General features: G+C 42.8%; 1 protein-coding gene across 1 annotated transcript; it reads left to right on the plus strand.

Annotated features, from left to right (window-relative positions):
• Nucleotides 1–207: 207 nt before the first annotated feature.
• On the plus strand, nucleotides 208–15615 carry c8g (complement component 8, gamma polypeptide; the record flags this gene model as incomplete). The annotated part of the gene is made up of 5 exons (XM_084325810.1): nucleotides 208–213; nucleotides 4023–4240; nucleotides 12248–12318; nucleotides 13668–13775; nucleotides 15485–15615. The coding sequence occupies 5 exons, from the start codon at nucleotides 208–210 to the stop codon at nucleotides 15613–15615; spliced, it is 534 nt and encodes a 177-aa protein (XP_084181936.1).
• Nucleotides 15616–16737: the final 1122 nt, after the last annotated feature.

The following is a 16737-nucleotide window of genomic DNA, read 5'->3' on the forward strand; positions in this document are numbered from 1 at the left end:
CGCAAATGGCAGTGATTGGCATATTTTTAATGTCCTTCTTTTGTAATACAATTGTGATGGTGTTTTTTCATTAAAAAGGGTATATTTTAATCCAGTTTTTATCCCCAAATCTTTATAATACTGCTGCATGGAACAATGTTTAAATAAACTTAAAAAATACATCTATAATTTTACTATTCATATCTTGGATGGCGGTATAGTAAAACCATGGTGGTATTATACCTTCATATCGGGTATTTTAAAGCACATTCCCTCAGGAGTTAATGAATAAATGATTGAATGAATTGAGCCCATACTTTGTACCCCCGATACAGACAGGAGAGAAGCTCACCCAGAACCAAACTCAAGCTCCAAATAGACTCACGTCTACACTTACACAGATCACAAATCAGATCACACTTTTCATATGGTATTGTTATCATAAAAACTAATTAAGTTGAGATTTTTCACGTGTCCTTAGATCAGAAAAAGGTTCAAATAAATTCTGATTCTTGACTGAAAGTAAAGAGGCCACATTATGCTATTTCTGTTTCCCCCTGACCTCAAGTTCAAGTTTGTTTTTATTTGTCACGTATAAAGTACATACATTACAGTGAAATGCTTGGTTCTGTATGAGCCCCCTGAGAATGTGCTTCATACAGTAAAAAAGGTCAAAAAGAATAAAGTCCAAACACTATAGAAAATATACAATACAAACTAAAGTACAACCTAAAGTACAAAATGAAGTACAAACCTTTAGTGTGTTGTATAGCTGGAGGTGCTTGTACTTTAAAACCTCGAATGCGTCTGCAGAATTACACAATCCACGTCAAAGTCCATGTCTAAGGGAGTTATTCTCTGATAGAACTCACTGGTCCTGAACTGCTTCAAATTCCTCCTTTGTAGTCCAGTCTTTGATTGATTGATTGATTGATTGAAAACTTTATTAACAGATTGCAGAATGGGTACAATACAGTACAGCTCAATACACACAATTGTTAAGGGGATGCAGACCAAAGAAAGACTTTCGTCTTGTTTACATCATGGTCCCCCATTTTCAATTCATCATAACATATATGACACACACGACATACAGATAGACAGCACTGCTACATCTATACATTTATGACATACTTTCTTGCTAGAGTGCCTCGTTTTCAGCCTTTTCTCCCGTTACATATGTCACTATGTAACACAATAGTTTACTCTTTGCATTATGTCTATTGATGTTTATTGTTGTTCATTCTTCTCTTTTTCCACCTACACGGTTTACCAAAATATGTTTCTGACAACAGTTTAAGCGATGAATAAGATATGCTGGATCCTGATCTGAAACGCCTAGTTTTACAGTTTGATCTGAATTTCGTGAACCAGGAAGTCCAGCAGCGCAGGGGAGAAGCAGCTCATTATTCATTTAAAGAGACAGGATTCTAAACTGCCTGTTTGAGGCTGACAGGGCCTGACTGCTGAGAGACATTTATGACCACAAAAACATGCAAATGTCTGTAAATAAACCACACAAATGAAAACATTAAACTGGGAAATAATCCATAATCCAGGCTCTTTAAAAAGGGAGGAACTCGGGGCGGCTCGGTGGCGCAGCGGACATTACACTCGTCACCAACGCAAGATACACCGGGTTCGACTCCGGCTGTCAGCGTTGCCTCCGGCTTGGGCCGGCAGTCATACTAACTCATTGGCAGAGTTAGCGGGTGGAAGTCGATGGGTGGTAATCTGGATGTTGTGGACAGCGACTCTTACAGGTCGGTGTAGTGTGAGCCTCCCACACGTTACACCTCGCCAATGAGAGTCCGCGCTGGCAGGTGAAAAGATGTGACAGGCTGCCTCCTCGTCTACCGGAGGGGACACGTGATGCAAGGCTTCTATCCTCCCTACGGCCGACCAGTGGGAGGCATAGTCTAGCAACGTTCAAGACAGGGGAGGGGAGAATTGAAGGGGAGAATTGGCGATACGAAATTGGGATGGGAGAAAAATAGAAAATAAGGAGAAAAAGTGCCTACCCATCTACTAATACTCTACTCATTCAATGTGATATGGTGCTCATTGTGCATCATGAACTAAATATTTACTTTTCTGAACGTTTGTTATAATAGAATACTATTTTATAATGTGAGCCCTGATTGGTAGCCCTGATTGGAAGGTTTCCAATCTCCTAAATGTATATATTTGTGTATAATTGTATGATTGCATGATTGCTGTTCTGATTGATGACTGATGGACCTCCACCCCCTCACATGTTTGGTGAACCTGACGAAGCCCTTTCAGGTGGAAACGTTGTGATTAAAACCACTATGGGAGTGTAATATACAGAGTGTTGATTGATTGATTGATTGATTGATTGATTGATTGATTGAAAACTTTATTAACAGATTGCAGAATGGGTACAATACAGTACAGCTCAATACACACAATTTTTAAGGGGATGCAGACCAGAGAAAGACTATCGTCTTGTTTACGTCAGGGTCCCCCATTTTCAATTCATCAAAACATATATGACATACATGACATACAGATAGACAGTACTGCTACATCTATACATTTATGACATACCAGATTTGCAAATACAGTACTGTTTGTGATACAAAAAGGGTCCAGAAAAGATAGTATATACATTTGATGTAAAAACTGTACATTGGGGGAGGTTGGGTAGGTGGTGTGGGGGGGGGGGGGGGGGCTGTACATTGGAGGTGGTTGGGTGGGTGGGGTGGGGGGTGGGTGTGGATATTCTTTTTGAGGCAGCATCAACATCAGTATCCTGCTGCACCTGTGGAATGGTTTTGGATGTGCCTACATTTCCTCAGACTGCATATATACTAATTTCACCATACAGCAAAAACGCCCACTAGCTGTGAGGCTTATGGTAAAATGCCACAATATTTAGACACCAACGTATTCATGTTAAACAACTTGAGTATAGACCTGTTCGCTGTATATGTCTGTGCGCGTGCATCAATTACATGCAGCCGTTTTAGTTTGAAACAACTTTTAGTCAGGGGAGTGCCATGGTTTCTCCATAGAGCCCCGTCATACTTTTTTAGCGCAGCAGCTCGCACAGGTAGTAGGCTGGTAAAGATATGCCTCCTAAAGTGTGTAAACGGAAGTACAGGAAGTACAGGCTACAGGCTTTCTGGTCTCGACAAAACAATTATAGAAACGTATGAAGTGCACAATATTTCCTTGTTTAAGTCACTGCAACGGCTTTGCCTGAAGAATTTACTACATGACCGCCTGGGACGTTCTAGCTTGTTTGCTTGATTGACCTTTGTCAATCAACTTGTACGTGTTTTAATCTATTTATTATCCTTGCTCTTTGCACCTCTTGTTGTCTCTTTGTTATGATTTGATATGCTGTGTGATTTGATATGCTCTTTTTCTTTTCTTATTTCTGTATGTACACTTGACGTGACTGTAAATGAGGGAAACCTCATTTCACCTGTAAATAAAGGTTTGAAGTGAAATGAAATGAGATCTTGTCCTAGTGACCCCCATCTGACAAGATATTTGATGTCACATATTATTTAATCCAGAAATCCATAACTGTCTACACTGTAGGTAGAGAGATAACAGAGGAGAGAGCAGAATAGTCACTCTCATACACTCTCACTGTATTAACTTCTAGTGCAGAATATATTAGTGAAATCAATTAATATATTAGTGAAATTAATGAATTACTATTAACCCCTGACTCCACTGTGAGAACCACCACCATGGAGGATAGTCCCAGTGATTTGCAACCAACTCTGACATAGTTAATCAAAAGGCCAGTTCATTTTCACGTGGTTGGGAAGGTAAATGTCGCCCTCTCTGGGTCAGACACGCACACTGCATCTGTTGACCCACGTTGATGCCAGTAACCCATTAATAGGCAACCCAACAGGTCATTACCCTCTATGTATGTACTGTATGTGTGTGTGTGTGTGGTTGTGCGTGAATAATTCAGACCAAAAGCGTCGGCACTCTGAAAAGAAGAGGAAGAAGAAGATTCTATAGTTGGAGGGTTGATTCTGTGACACCTGCTCCAGTATGGCTGGAGTGTGGCGTTGGATGACAGTGGTGGTGATGATACAGTAGGTGTGTGTCTGTGGGGGTCTGCGGAGGCCGTGGGGGGCGCCAAGAGTCGACCACGACCCCAGAAAAGACCCAGGAAGAAGCCAAAGGTCAACATCCTAGATCAGACCCCTCCCGCACAGAATATTGACTTACAACAGAAATTAGGAATTTTTTTAAAGAGAGCCATACTGTAAGCCATACTGTATATCTGACAGGACACCAGCATGCCACTGCTGTCTGAGGAAGAATTCTAACTTGAAACGTGTTGCAGAATAGTCTGTAACCCACAGGCTATTTTTGTGTTCTGATGCTGTAAAGTGGTATTGTAGGCTTTAAAGTCCCACTCCACTCATAAACGTATTTTCTTAATGGTTAAAGGGTTAAAGGGGAACACCACCCAAATTAAGAATCCCAACATGTTGTTTGGATGGCCTAGGAAAGTTGAATCAATATCCAACATGAGCTACTAGCTCCCAAAGCCAAAAACCAGAGACGTATAGAGTAGCCTATAGACTAAGGTTACATTCAAACTGCAGGCAAAAGTTGCCCAAATCTGTGTGAACAGTGTGACAGTGTGAACAGAATCTGATCTTTTCAATTAGGATTTGGTCACTTTCATATTGTGGTCCCAAATCAGATACAGGTCTGATTTCCTGCAATGCGACCTCAGTCTGAACAGTCATATCAGAATTCATGCAGCTTTTACGTCACTCTAGATCAGGGGTAGGCAACCCTAGGCATGCGTGCCTGCAAGTCGACTGTTTTGCACACCCCTATGACAGCTATACAGCTGTTCCCATGGTGCTCAGCTGTCAGCAGTTAGCTGGCCTCCCGCGCACAGTTCCCAGGTAATCACACAGTGCTGCGGTTGCATTCTGTATGTGCCGTCTTTCATGATGGCAACCCCCGCTAAGAAAGTTAAAGCAAAGGAAATTCGGGCATTCCAGCCCTCGTGGACAGACGACTACGGGTTTGTGTGTCAGAAGGACCGTGCTGTGTGTACTTTATGTTTAGAAAATGTAGTTTGCAGAACGTCAGGTGTGAAACGCCATTTTGAGACGAAGCATCAAAAAAGTTTCAAAGATCAGGCGGATAAGGCAGAATCGATTAAACGTGCCGTGGCCAGGTATGGAAAGCAAGCCAGCACCCTCAAAGTGTTCACGACTGCTAAAAACCACGCAACTGAAGCAAGCTATCGCATTGCTCATTGCATTGTGAAATGTGGAAAGCCATTCACTGATGGCGAGTATATCAAGGAGGCTTTTCTCTGTAGCTCAGATGTTTTGTTTGAAGGCTTGCCAAACAAAGAGACAATCAAATCAAGGATAAAAGATATCCCCATGTCAGCTTGAAGTGTCGAGCGACGCATCAACGAAATGTCAGAAAATATCAGAGAACAGCAAACAGCTGGATTAAAAGATGCTCCGGTGTGCAGCTTAAAGTGACCAACTACAGCCCCCAGATAACGGAGCTCAGTAAAGCAAAACTGTTTGTCTGCATTGCACCCCCGCCCCAACTCAGATTTAGGGTTGATACAACCATCATAATAATATTGTTAATAATAACAATAACAATAATGATGTAATAATGTAAAAATTATCATTAAAAATACCTGATTATGAGAAAAAAAATTTAAACTGTTCACTCTCTCAACCGATGCCCCGTAGATGCTGAGGGGGCTGTAGTCCCTGCATGGCCCCCGACCTCCTAAAGTCCACAATCATCTCTTTCGTTTTGCTAACGTTCAGGGAGAGACTGTTCTCCCGGCACCACAGCGCCAGGTTCTCTACCTCTCCCAGGTAGGCCCTCTCGTTGTTTGCAAGTCAAATGTCACAATTCTCCAACCATAGAATACATATTCCATAATTGGTCCATAAGAACAAAACAGATAAAATCGTTTATATGATTTTAACCAATTTCCATAATAAGTCAATGACCAAAATGTATCTCATTATTCCTGAGCACAATTTGTGATTTTTTTTTAAACATAAATGTGTTCCTTACCATAGTTATATTTCTCGGTATACTATTGTGTGGTCTCTCTCATTAGTTCCTGTTGTGTGGTCTCTCTCATTAGTTCCTGTTGTGTGGTCTCTCTCATTAGTTCCTGTTGTGTGGTCTCTCTCATTAGTACCTGTTGTGTGGTCTCTCTCATTAGTACCTGTTGTGTGGTCTCTCATTAGTACATGTTGTGTGGTCTCTCTCATTAGTACCTGTTGTGTGGTCTCTCTCATTAGTACCTGTTGTGTGGTCTCTCATTAGTACCTGTTGTGTGGTCTCTCTCATTAGTTCCTGTTGTGTGGTCTCTCTCATTAGTTCCTGTTGTGTGGTCTCTCTCATTAGTTCCTGTTGTGTGGTCTCTCTCATTAGTTCCTGTTGTGTGGTCTCTCTCATTCATACCTGTTGTGTGGTCTCTCTCATTAGTACCTGTTGTGTGGTCTCTCTCATTAGTACCTGTTGTGTGGTCTCTCTCATTAGTTCCTGTTGTGTGGTCTCTCTCATTCATACCTGTTGTGTGGTCTCTCTCATTAGTACCTGTTGTGTGGTCTCTCTCATTAGTACCTGTTGTGTGGTCTCTCATTAGTACCTGTTGTGTGGTCTCTCTCATTAGTTCCTGTTGTGTGGTCTCTCTCATTAGTTCCTGTTGTGTGGTCTCTCTCATTAGTTCCTGTTGTGTGGTCTCTCTCATTAGTACCTGTTGTGTGGTCTCTCTCATTAGTACCTGTTGTGTGGTCTCTCTCATTAGTACCTGTTGTGTGGTCTCTCTCATTAGTACCTGTTGTGTGGTCTCTCTCATTAGTACCTGTTGTGTGGTCTCTCATTAGTACCTGTTGTGTGGTCTCTCTCATTAGTACCTGTTGTGTGGTCTCTCTCATTAGTTCCTGTTGTGTGGTCTTTCTCATTAGTACCTGTTGTGTGGTCTCTCTCATTAGTACCTGTTGTGTGGTCTCTCTCATTAGTACCTGTTGTGTGGTCTCTCTCATTAGTTCCTGTTGTGTGGTCTCTCTCATTAGTACCTGTTGTGTGGTCTCTCTCATTAGTACCTGTTGTGTGGTCTCTCTCATTAGTACCTGTTGTGTGGTCTCTCTCATTAGTACCTGTTGTGTGGTCTCTCTCATTAGTACCTGTTGTGTGGTCTCTCATTAGTACCTGTTGTGTGGTCTCTCTCATTAGTACCTGTTGTGTGGTCTCTCTCATTAGTACCTGTTGTGTGGTCTCTCTCATTAGTACCTGTTGTGTGGTCTCTCTCATTAGTTCCTGTTGTGTGGTCTCTCATTAGTACCTGTTGTGTGGTCTCTCTCATTAGTACCTGTTGTGTGGTCTCTCTCATTAGTACCTGTTGTGTGGTCTCTCATTAGTACCTGTTGTGTGGTCTCTCTCATTAGTACCTGTTGTGTGGTCTCTCATTAGTACCTGTTGTGTGGTCTCCCTCATTAGTACCTGTTGTGTGGTCTCTCTCATTAGTTCCTGTTGTGTGGTCTCTCTCATTAGTACCTGTTGTGTGGTCTCTCTCATTAGTACCTGTTGTGTGGTCTCTCTCATTAGTACCTGTTGTGTGGTCTCTCTCATTAGTACCTGTTGTGTGGTCTCTCTCATTAGTACCTGTTGTGTGGTCTCTCTCATTAGTACCTGTTGTGTGGTCTCTCATTAGTACCTGTTGTGTGGTCTCTCTCATTAGTACCTGTTGTGTGGTCTCTCATTAGTACCTGTTGTGTGGTCTCTCTCATTAGTACCTGTTGTGTGGTCTCTCTCATTAGTTCCTGTTGTGTGGTCTCTCTCATTCGTTTGTGTTATGGTCTCTCTCATTTATTCTGTTGTGTGGTCTCTCTCATTAGTTAAAACATTTGAGTGATTTGAGTGAATAGGTATTTGCCTCTGGTGTATTTTAACGTGTGTAGGCAATGAGCTCCACTGGCTGGAGGCTCTAAATGATGTGATTTGTTGTTGGCTTTGGAAGGTCAAGATGACCCGTGCTGACCTGTCTAGTGTTGTTCTGTGAGTAAGTCTGCTTTTCTGTCTTCGAGTGCATTTCGGGCACATTATGAGAAGACTGGACGTTAATCTTAATAAAACAAACAGCATCATCTGCCGTAGACCTGAGTACATAGTTCAATATCTCACAGTAAAACTAGCTGATCTTTGCTCTGTGATGATAACCCTGGGTCCCATTCTATCTCGCCTTTCCCAAAATGTCACAACATCAGAACAAAGAAAACAAACATTGGAAACCATAGCTCAGGTAGATTATCCTGCACAGCAGGCTTTCCCAACTCTCAGACTCTCAGGCGAGCTTGAGACAGGTCAATTGCCTGTCGGTGCAGACCAGTTCACAAGCTTCACCCCCTTCTAAATGAAACATTGTTTATGCACCCGACACAATGTGAGAGCACAGTTTTCATGTTTTGAACGATACCGCCACAAGAGTTAGGGTAATCTAAACCCACTAAATTTACAGCATACAGTAGAATGTACAGATCTAAAGTGACTCCTCCTCATCTGGCTGTTTGATAAGAGCGTATAGTAGAGATGAATTTCCAAGGCTTATGATGATATTAATATGCCATGCTAGCTAACGGGGAAATATGCAGTGGCGTGCACAGATAGTGCCGAAGGGAGGCTAGAGCCCCTGCCACTTTGCCCCAAGTGCCCATCCAAATAAAATTATAATATGAGCACTGGGTGTTGGTTGGTTAAGTGCCCTTTTTGTAGCTTGAGCCCCGGCCCCCCAAATGTTCTGTGCACGCCCCTGGACCTATTATTATAGGAGTTTATTTCAGGGACAATGTAGAAAATAAAAACGAAGAGAAAAGATGCATTGCACTAGATTGTAGCTTTTGCTATTTTACATCTCCAGTCCCTTGTAAATGACTGCTTTTTTATATAGCGCTTTTATCCAAGGCGCTTTACAATTTGTTACTCACATTTTACCCATTCACACATTCACACACCGATGGCGGAGGCAACCATGCAAGGTGCCAACCTGCTCATCGGGAGCAATTAGGGGTTAAGTGTCTTGCTCAAGGACACATCAGCACACTGCCCGGGAGGACCGGGAATCGAACCGGGAACCTCCGGATTGCCAGACGACTGCTCTACCTCTTGAGCCACTGTCACCCCATACAATATTTATATTGTACATACAATATAAAACAATACAATAAAAACATACAATAAAAACAATACAATAAATACATACAATGTAAAACAATACAATAAAAACGTACAATGTAAAACAATACAATAAAAACATACAGTAATATATTAAAAGAAGACCCTACTTCTCATCATGCACCCCCCCCCCCCCCTATGTATGGTGTGAAGGGGATTCAGACATATGGCACATGCATAACAACATACAACTTTCAGGTTTGAAACAACTGCCTCTTTGAACTGCTGTATCAGTACTAAATACCTATATGTCCCTATGCCATAAATGTCATGTATGTTGTGTATGTCATAAATGTCTATATGAATTGAAAATGGGGGACCCTGATGGAAACAAGACAAACGTCTTTCTCAGGTCTGCATCCCCTTAACAATTGTATGTATTGAGCCGTACTGTATTGTACCCATTCTGCAATCTGTTAAATAAAGTTTTCATTCATTCATTCATTCATGTGGTCAGGCAAGCGCTACCACACACCTTGTCAGTACCTTGATTTACCACCAGATGGTGCACATTTGCACATTCTCTCTGAGAATATAATAAATGATCATATATATATGACAAACTCTGGGACTCATTGGGCTTTGATCTGACACAGGTGCGCTGCATTGGGCCTGACGGCTCTGCTCTGCAGGGACTCTCCTCGGATTCCCTAATATGGGCATATGCCCCAGTAATCAACCTTGGCTGAGACATAGCGGCCATCCAGTACCATGCCAGCCGGTACAGCTGGTATAATATAACCGATATAACCGGCATACAGACCCTCATCTGCAGCTTTGTTTACACTGTTTCTTTTCTTCATATTTTTATATTCAGAGCTAATTATATTGCCCATATTTATGTATTTTTACTATTGCCCTGGGGACTACTATCCAAGGGGATCAATAAAGCAATATTTTATCTTATCTTATATATATATATACCTTCTATATACGTCATCATTCAAGATTCACTCACCAGCACTGTCACTTCATGGTTTCAGGTCAGGTCACCCTGACTTCTGTCTTCCTTCCCCTCTTTTGTTGCCAAGAGAGAGAGAGAGAGAGAGAGAGAGAGAGAGAGAGAGAGAGAGAGTCAAGTCAAGTCAAGTCAAGTCAAGAGTTTTAATTGTCACGGCATACAGGTATACAATGAAATGCGGGTGGTCTTGCCCGCAACGATGTGCAATACAGTGGTACATATAATAGAATCAAAAGAAGAAACAACATTGTGCAGTAACAGATAGCAGGTAACATGGAGTGACATCTCGGTATCTGTACATAGTTATTTACAGCGCATGTGTGACATGCTAGTTAGCTTTGGTAGTGCAATACACTGTTCCTGTTATTCTAATTTAAAGTGACCTTTCCTTTGGCCATAAGTGTGCGTGTGTGCGACATGAGTGTGTGCCCGCTCATGTTAAAGTGTTAAGTGGCTGCTCGTGTGTGAGCGTGCACAGTGTGCGTGTCGTGTGTGTGTTCATGTGTGCTTGTGTGTGGACAGTTCAATGTTCTGAGCACTCAATGTACATTGTTCATGGCTCTGATGGCCTGGGGGAAGAAGCTGAGCCTAAACCGCTCTGTCCTAGTAGCTGAGATTTGCAGGCGTCTGCCTGACCTCAGCAGCTGAAACAGGCTGTTATTGGGGTGGTGAGGGTCTTTCATTATCCTGCAGGCTCTGGATTTGCACCTCTTGTTGTATAGAACCTGCAGGGGGGGTAGTGCAATACCCGTGGTACGCTCGGCTGAGCGCACCACTTTCTGTAGGGCCTTCTTGTCCTGTGCCGTGCTGTTTCCATACCAGGCAGTGATGTTTCCGGTCAGGATGCTCTCTACAGCTCCTGAGTAGAAGGACTGGAGTATCTTCCCCGATACTCTGAACTTCCTTAACTGTCTCAGGTGGTAGAGACGCTGTTTCGCCTTCTTTACTACTGTGCCTATGTGTGTTGACCATGTCAGGTCCTCTGAGATGTGGACCCCCAGGTACTTGAAGCTGCTCACCCTGTCCACGGTAGCCCCGTTTATCATCAGTGGTGTGTGTGTCTCCTGCTGTCCTCTCCTATAATCCACGATCCACGAGAGAGAGAGAGAGAGAGAGAGAGAGAGAGAGAGAGAGAGAGAGAGAGAGAGAGAGAGAGAGAGAGAGAGAGAGAGAGAGAGAGAGAGAGAGAGAGAGAGAGAGAGAGAGAGAGAGAGAAACGTTGGTGTGGAACAGCACTCATTGTGCTGTTTTTACTTGCGGTTGTTTCAAAATAAATGTTGAGAGCACTTAGCTGTGCAGCAGGCTGCCCTGAGGAACTAAAAAGGGGTAGGAGACGTTCCCTAAAAAGATCAGGACACTTAGTTTGAGTCCAAAACGCAAAGCCCGCCGTATAAGCACCTTTCACTAAGTGCTTCACAAATCAAATCAAAAGAAAGATTTAGAGGAGAAAAAGGACAATAATAAATACACACATACACACACAAATTCAGAGTTAATTATATTGTTTACACTGCTTATTTTTATCTTTACTATAATGTTATTGATAGTGATAGTAGTAATGATAGTAATGATAATAGTGATAACAGTAGTAGTAGTGAACAGTAGTGGGTGGCAGGATTTAATCAGTAGTAATAGACAGTAGTAATAGTGATGATGGTATACATGGTCCAAACCGTAGTAACTCACTAGAGTCTGTGCAGTGTTTATTATGAGAGTCAGACAGTCCTAACAGTTCTCAAATTCACCAGGTGTTAGTTTTCCAGCAATTGGCAGCAGTCTGTGCCCACGGTTGTGGAGCCTGGTGGCTACTGAAGGACTGGCTGAGGCGGTTTGTGGTGCGTTGTGGGGGGATAAGTCTATGACTGAACGTGCTTCTCATCCTGTCTAACATTCAACGTGATCAAATCATTTGTACTTAGGAAATATTGAGCAAAAGATATGAGGTAATGATGTTTTATGCTTTGTCCACAGTATCAAGTTAGTAGTAAAGGAGATAGCAAGGACCACTGTTCATGTTTTCAGTTTCTTTGTCTTTCTGTAAGATGCTGGCATATCTTCTCTTCCCAGTAACCACCAGTGTTGGGAGATATTACAGGTCTACAATCAGACCCCTACCCCAGGACGCCTGATACTGAACGGTGAGTGCTGTCCAAACGTGAATGTATCTATGTCCACGTAGGACTGCAATCAGGCAGGGTCACGAGTCACAGGTCATACACTAAAAGACCGCCGGCCCTCAATCAACACACACACACACACACACACACACACACACACACACACACACACACACACACACACACACACACACACACACACACACACACACACACACACACACACACACACACACACACACACACACACACACACACACACACACACACACACACACACACACCTGTCTAACTACTAAGTGTATCTAACTCTTAATCACCAAAACCTGCATGAACTACAGCGTATGACGTATATCATGCCAGTCAGGGTACTTTGTGTATACTGAACCTTGTGTATACTGTTACTCCTCCTACTCATAGTATGTATTCAGATTCAAATTCCTGATTGCCTATATTTATTGTAACGTATAATATAACAAAATAGGGCATACAGACCCTCATCTGCAACTTTGTTTACACTCTGAATTGACCCACATACGCAAATGAACAATAACGATGATGGACGTGAACATGGAGGACACAGAAGTCACAGTTTATGGTTTAATTTACAAGTTGAATTCAGTGAGGGCGGTTAGGTGGTCGAGCGGAGATTGCGTTCGTCACCAGCCCCGGAGCTGTGAGCTTGGTTCGCCTGTTCGAATCCAGCTCACAGCTCCGGGGTTGTCACCAGCTTGGCTGGCCGTCTGCACTGATACAATTGGCTGTATCAGAGGGTGGGAGAAGCTGGCGGGGTGGGTCCGGGTCGTTGTAAACAGCGACTCCTACAGTTCGGTCGGGGCGCCTGCTAAGCGCGGATTGGACGTGAGGGGGATAGTGTGGTCCTCCCACACGCTACGCCCTCTCAATGAGAATCCGCGCTGCCAGGTGAAAAGAAGCGGTGATTGGCTGGACGTGTGTCGGAGGAAGCACGTGGTAGCCTCCACTCTCCCAAATGATCTGACTGTGGGGGGTAAAGCGCAGCGACCAGGAAGGGACTGGGAATTGGCATACGACTAACATTGGGATGGGATGGGAGAAAATCGGAGGAAAATGGAGGGGGAAAAAAGACAAAAAAAAAAAAAAAAAATTGAATTCAGTGGAGGCCAGCTAATTAAAACAAATCAGACCTGACATATGAAAGTGGCCCAAATCAGAATTGAAAAGATCAGATTGCATGTGATTTGTGCTGTTCACACCGTGATGAAAAAACAGATCTGAGTCACATATGAGCAACACATTTTGATTTTGGCCACTCTGCCTGCATCCATCTTGAATCATGAATCTTGAATCTGTCTAACCACACGAACATGTCCTATTATTGTGTCCTGTAGGTCTCCGTCCTGAGCTGAATATAGATATAGTGATTGGAGAGACTGACTACAGGTCCTATGCTGTCCTCTACTACCAGAAACTGGGAAAGATCACCATGAAACTCTACGGTGGGCCTGGTTCTCTCATTAGCCTCCATCTACCCATCTAATGGAGAATATATATATATATATATATATATATATATATATATATATATATATATATATATATATATATATATATATATATATATATATATATATATATATATATATATATATATATTTTTTTTTTTTTACTTAGACATCAAAGAGAAGCAGGCTATTCTCGGTCCTCGCTCCACAATGGTGGAACGAACCTCCCACCACAGTCAGGGCAGCTGAAACCCGGCCAATCTTCAGCCGTTTACTAAAAACACACTTCTTCAAACAATATTTTACTATTATGTATCTTACTACTATGCTACTATACTTATACTACTACCTATCATGCTAATATGTTTATACTACTACTGTATGCACTCAGAGTGTAACACTTGAGATCGACACTGTTTGACGAACAACAAGTCAGCAGGAAGGGTACACCTCTGGCAGCTAAGGGTAACCTAGCCATAGATATTTAAGGCGGAGTCACCAGCGTCGCTGAACCGCCGCCATCTTGCCCCAGTCAGCCTTGAGTGAGGGTGAGTGATCTGCACAGACAAAAATACTCATAACCATAGACATTAATGTTATCAGTAGTTGAGCTGCCTGGGGCAAGATGGCCGCCCTACGACAACGTCGCTCTCCATTGGCTGGCAGCGCGGGTAAGCTATCTAGTGTTCTATATATATCTATGAACCTAGCTGCCAGAGTTGTACCCTTCCTGCTGATTTGTTGTTCACAATTTGTAAGTCGCTTTAGATAAAAGCGGCAGCTTTTTATTTTATTTGGAATTCTAGTTCTAGTATTTTTCAGGCTTATCTGGTCAAGCTATCTATAAGTGGGGTTGCATTAATGAACAAAAAAACTACAAAAAAAGAAAGTAATATCATTGGTTCATTGCAGCTCACAGTTGTCATTGGTTTCAATGGAGGAAGGCTAATAGCGCTAAGTAACCAGACCGCTGAACAAACAAGAACAAAACGTTGAATAAATATTGATACTTGATGTGGCAAGTGTCTGGTTGAGAGAACAGCATATTGGGAAAAGTGAACACTGTATTCAGTCGTGTGAAGGAGAGACTCCTTGTCTGTATGTAATTGAAAATAGTTTGAGCAAGTTTGTAAGCTGTCTGGTTAGTCTATATTTCATTATTCATGTGTCACAATAATTAATTTCCAACCTTAAAACAGTAACTGGACACGTCTTGTTTGTCAGGAGTTAATTGATGCAGGTGCTCTTGATTAGCCTTGATTTAAAACAAGGTGTGTTCACGGTGAGAATGCTTTTTTTGCATTGTACCTGCCACGAGATGTTTGTAACTTGCTTCTTATTGACATTAAAAACTATACCTTTTGTAGGAATGCTTCTTAAAGCCTTACGAGGGATGGCCATTGTGGTAGCAATTATATGTTTCCCCCCCACACATACTGTGTAGTCCAAATTTCCCTTGATTAATCCCCAATACCCAAATGCCATGTTTTCCAGTCGTAGTCTGTGTCTTGGGGGTACTCATTACGGGACCCCCCCGGCCAGGGTCCCCTCTAAGACAATTCTCCTATTGACCTAATAAACCTCCTATTGACCTAAATAACAACCATACTATGGTACCAAGCGAGTTTATTTCCACCACACCAGCCTTGTCCCAAGGCGTCTGAAGTCACCAGATCTTCCTCTCTGTTTCTCTCCACATGCAGGCAGGTCTGTAGATGTCCTGTCAGAGCCTGTGTTGGCCAAGTTTGAACAGCTGGCAGAGCAGAAGGGGTTTGGACTGGCTTACCTCTTCCCCTTCCCCGTCTACAGTACGGACACGTCCAGTGCATCATAGATACAGGAACACAAAACATTAGCGACTTTAACTTGTGACACGTTGACGTGACCATGGAAATCCAACTGCATCAATCTCTAAAATTGATAACCAAAAAATATTTGAATAATGATGTTTAATGTTGATAGGTGGGGTTGCAGTATAGAGAGGGAGACCCCTCCCCTTCGCTGACCACCATGGGAAAAAAATATCCAATTGTCAGCTACTGTAGCTAACGTTATGTTATAACATCAAAAGCTATCGATAGCGTTAATTAACGTTAGCTAACTTGCAAGTCAATCAACCTTCTTGACCTGCAAAATTATCTTTTAAATTGACAAACTTTATATGTGTAATTCATGGCACGACTCAAGCGGGGTCAAAACATTATTTGTCTCTCGCCGTTGACAACCGTATGTATTCTTTTTTTGAAATAGGGTCTCATGATTGGTTAGTGGAAGGGGAAGGACTTCGCCTCCCTATGGCCCACCCACCACTACCGCTGCTTCTATGAACCCTTTCAGGTGTAGGTCTCTCGTGTGAATTTTGAGAACCGAACATTCTAACGTCTAAAAGGCAGAGATATGCGTCGAGTAGGGTCCAGCTGCAGCTCCGGAGCGATCCTCTCATGGGGCAAGCCTGTGGCAGCCACAGAGACCGCGCACGCTGATTGGCGGAGAGGGGACGTCACTCCACATTGGAGCTGCAGCTGGACCCTATTGCCAACGTCGGCTATCGCCAATATTTTGCGCGTGGGAGCTAGACCGATATAATTCCACGTCAGTTCAGCGCAGTGCAGTACACGGCCAAACCACTAGGTGGCTGTGCTGCATTGTGTTGTACAAATGGCTATGTTTTCAGACGTTGTTGGCCAGTCTTTCTTTGATTTGGTCCATGTTGTAGTTGTAGTTAATCACGATCGATAATGGAACGCTCCGACCAAGCTTCCGAGATGATACATGGTAAATACGGAAGTACAGTCAGAGGCCCAGCCCAGAGTAGCAGACAATCACAATTTGGCCAGCTGCATGTAGGCATCGCCGGTAGGCTTGCAGGAGCTTGGCAGGCTAGCCGCAACCTTCACAACCACTTTGATTATAAATAAATTAGCTGTAACATTCTAGTGATGTCTCAATAAAAGCT

The sequence above is a fragment of the Notolepis coatsorum genome, assembly GCF_963971535.1.
Source record: "Notolepis coatsorum genome assembly, chromosome: 12".
NCBI classification, from domain to species: domain Eukaryota; kingdom Metazoa; phylum Chordata; class Actinopteri; order Aulopiformes; family Paralepididae; genus Notolepis; species Notolepis coatsorum.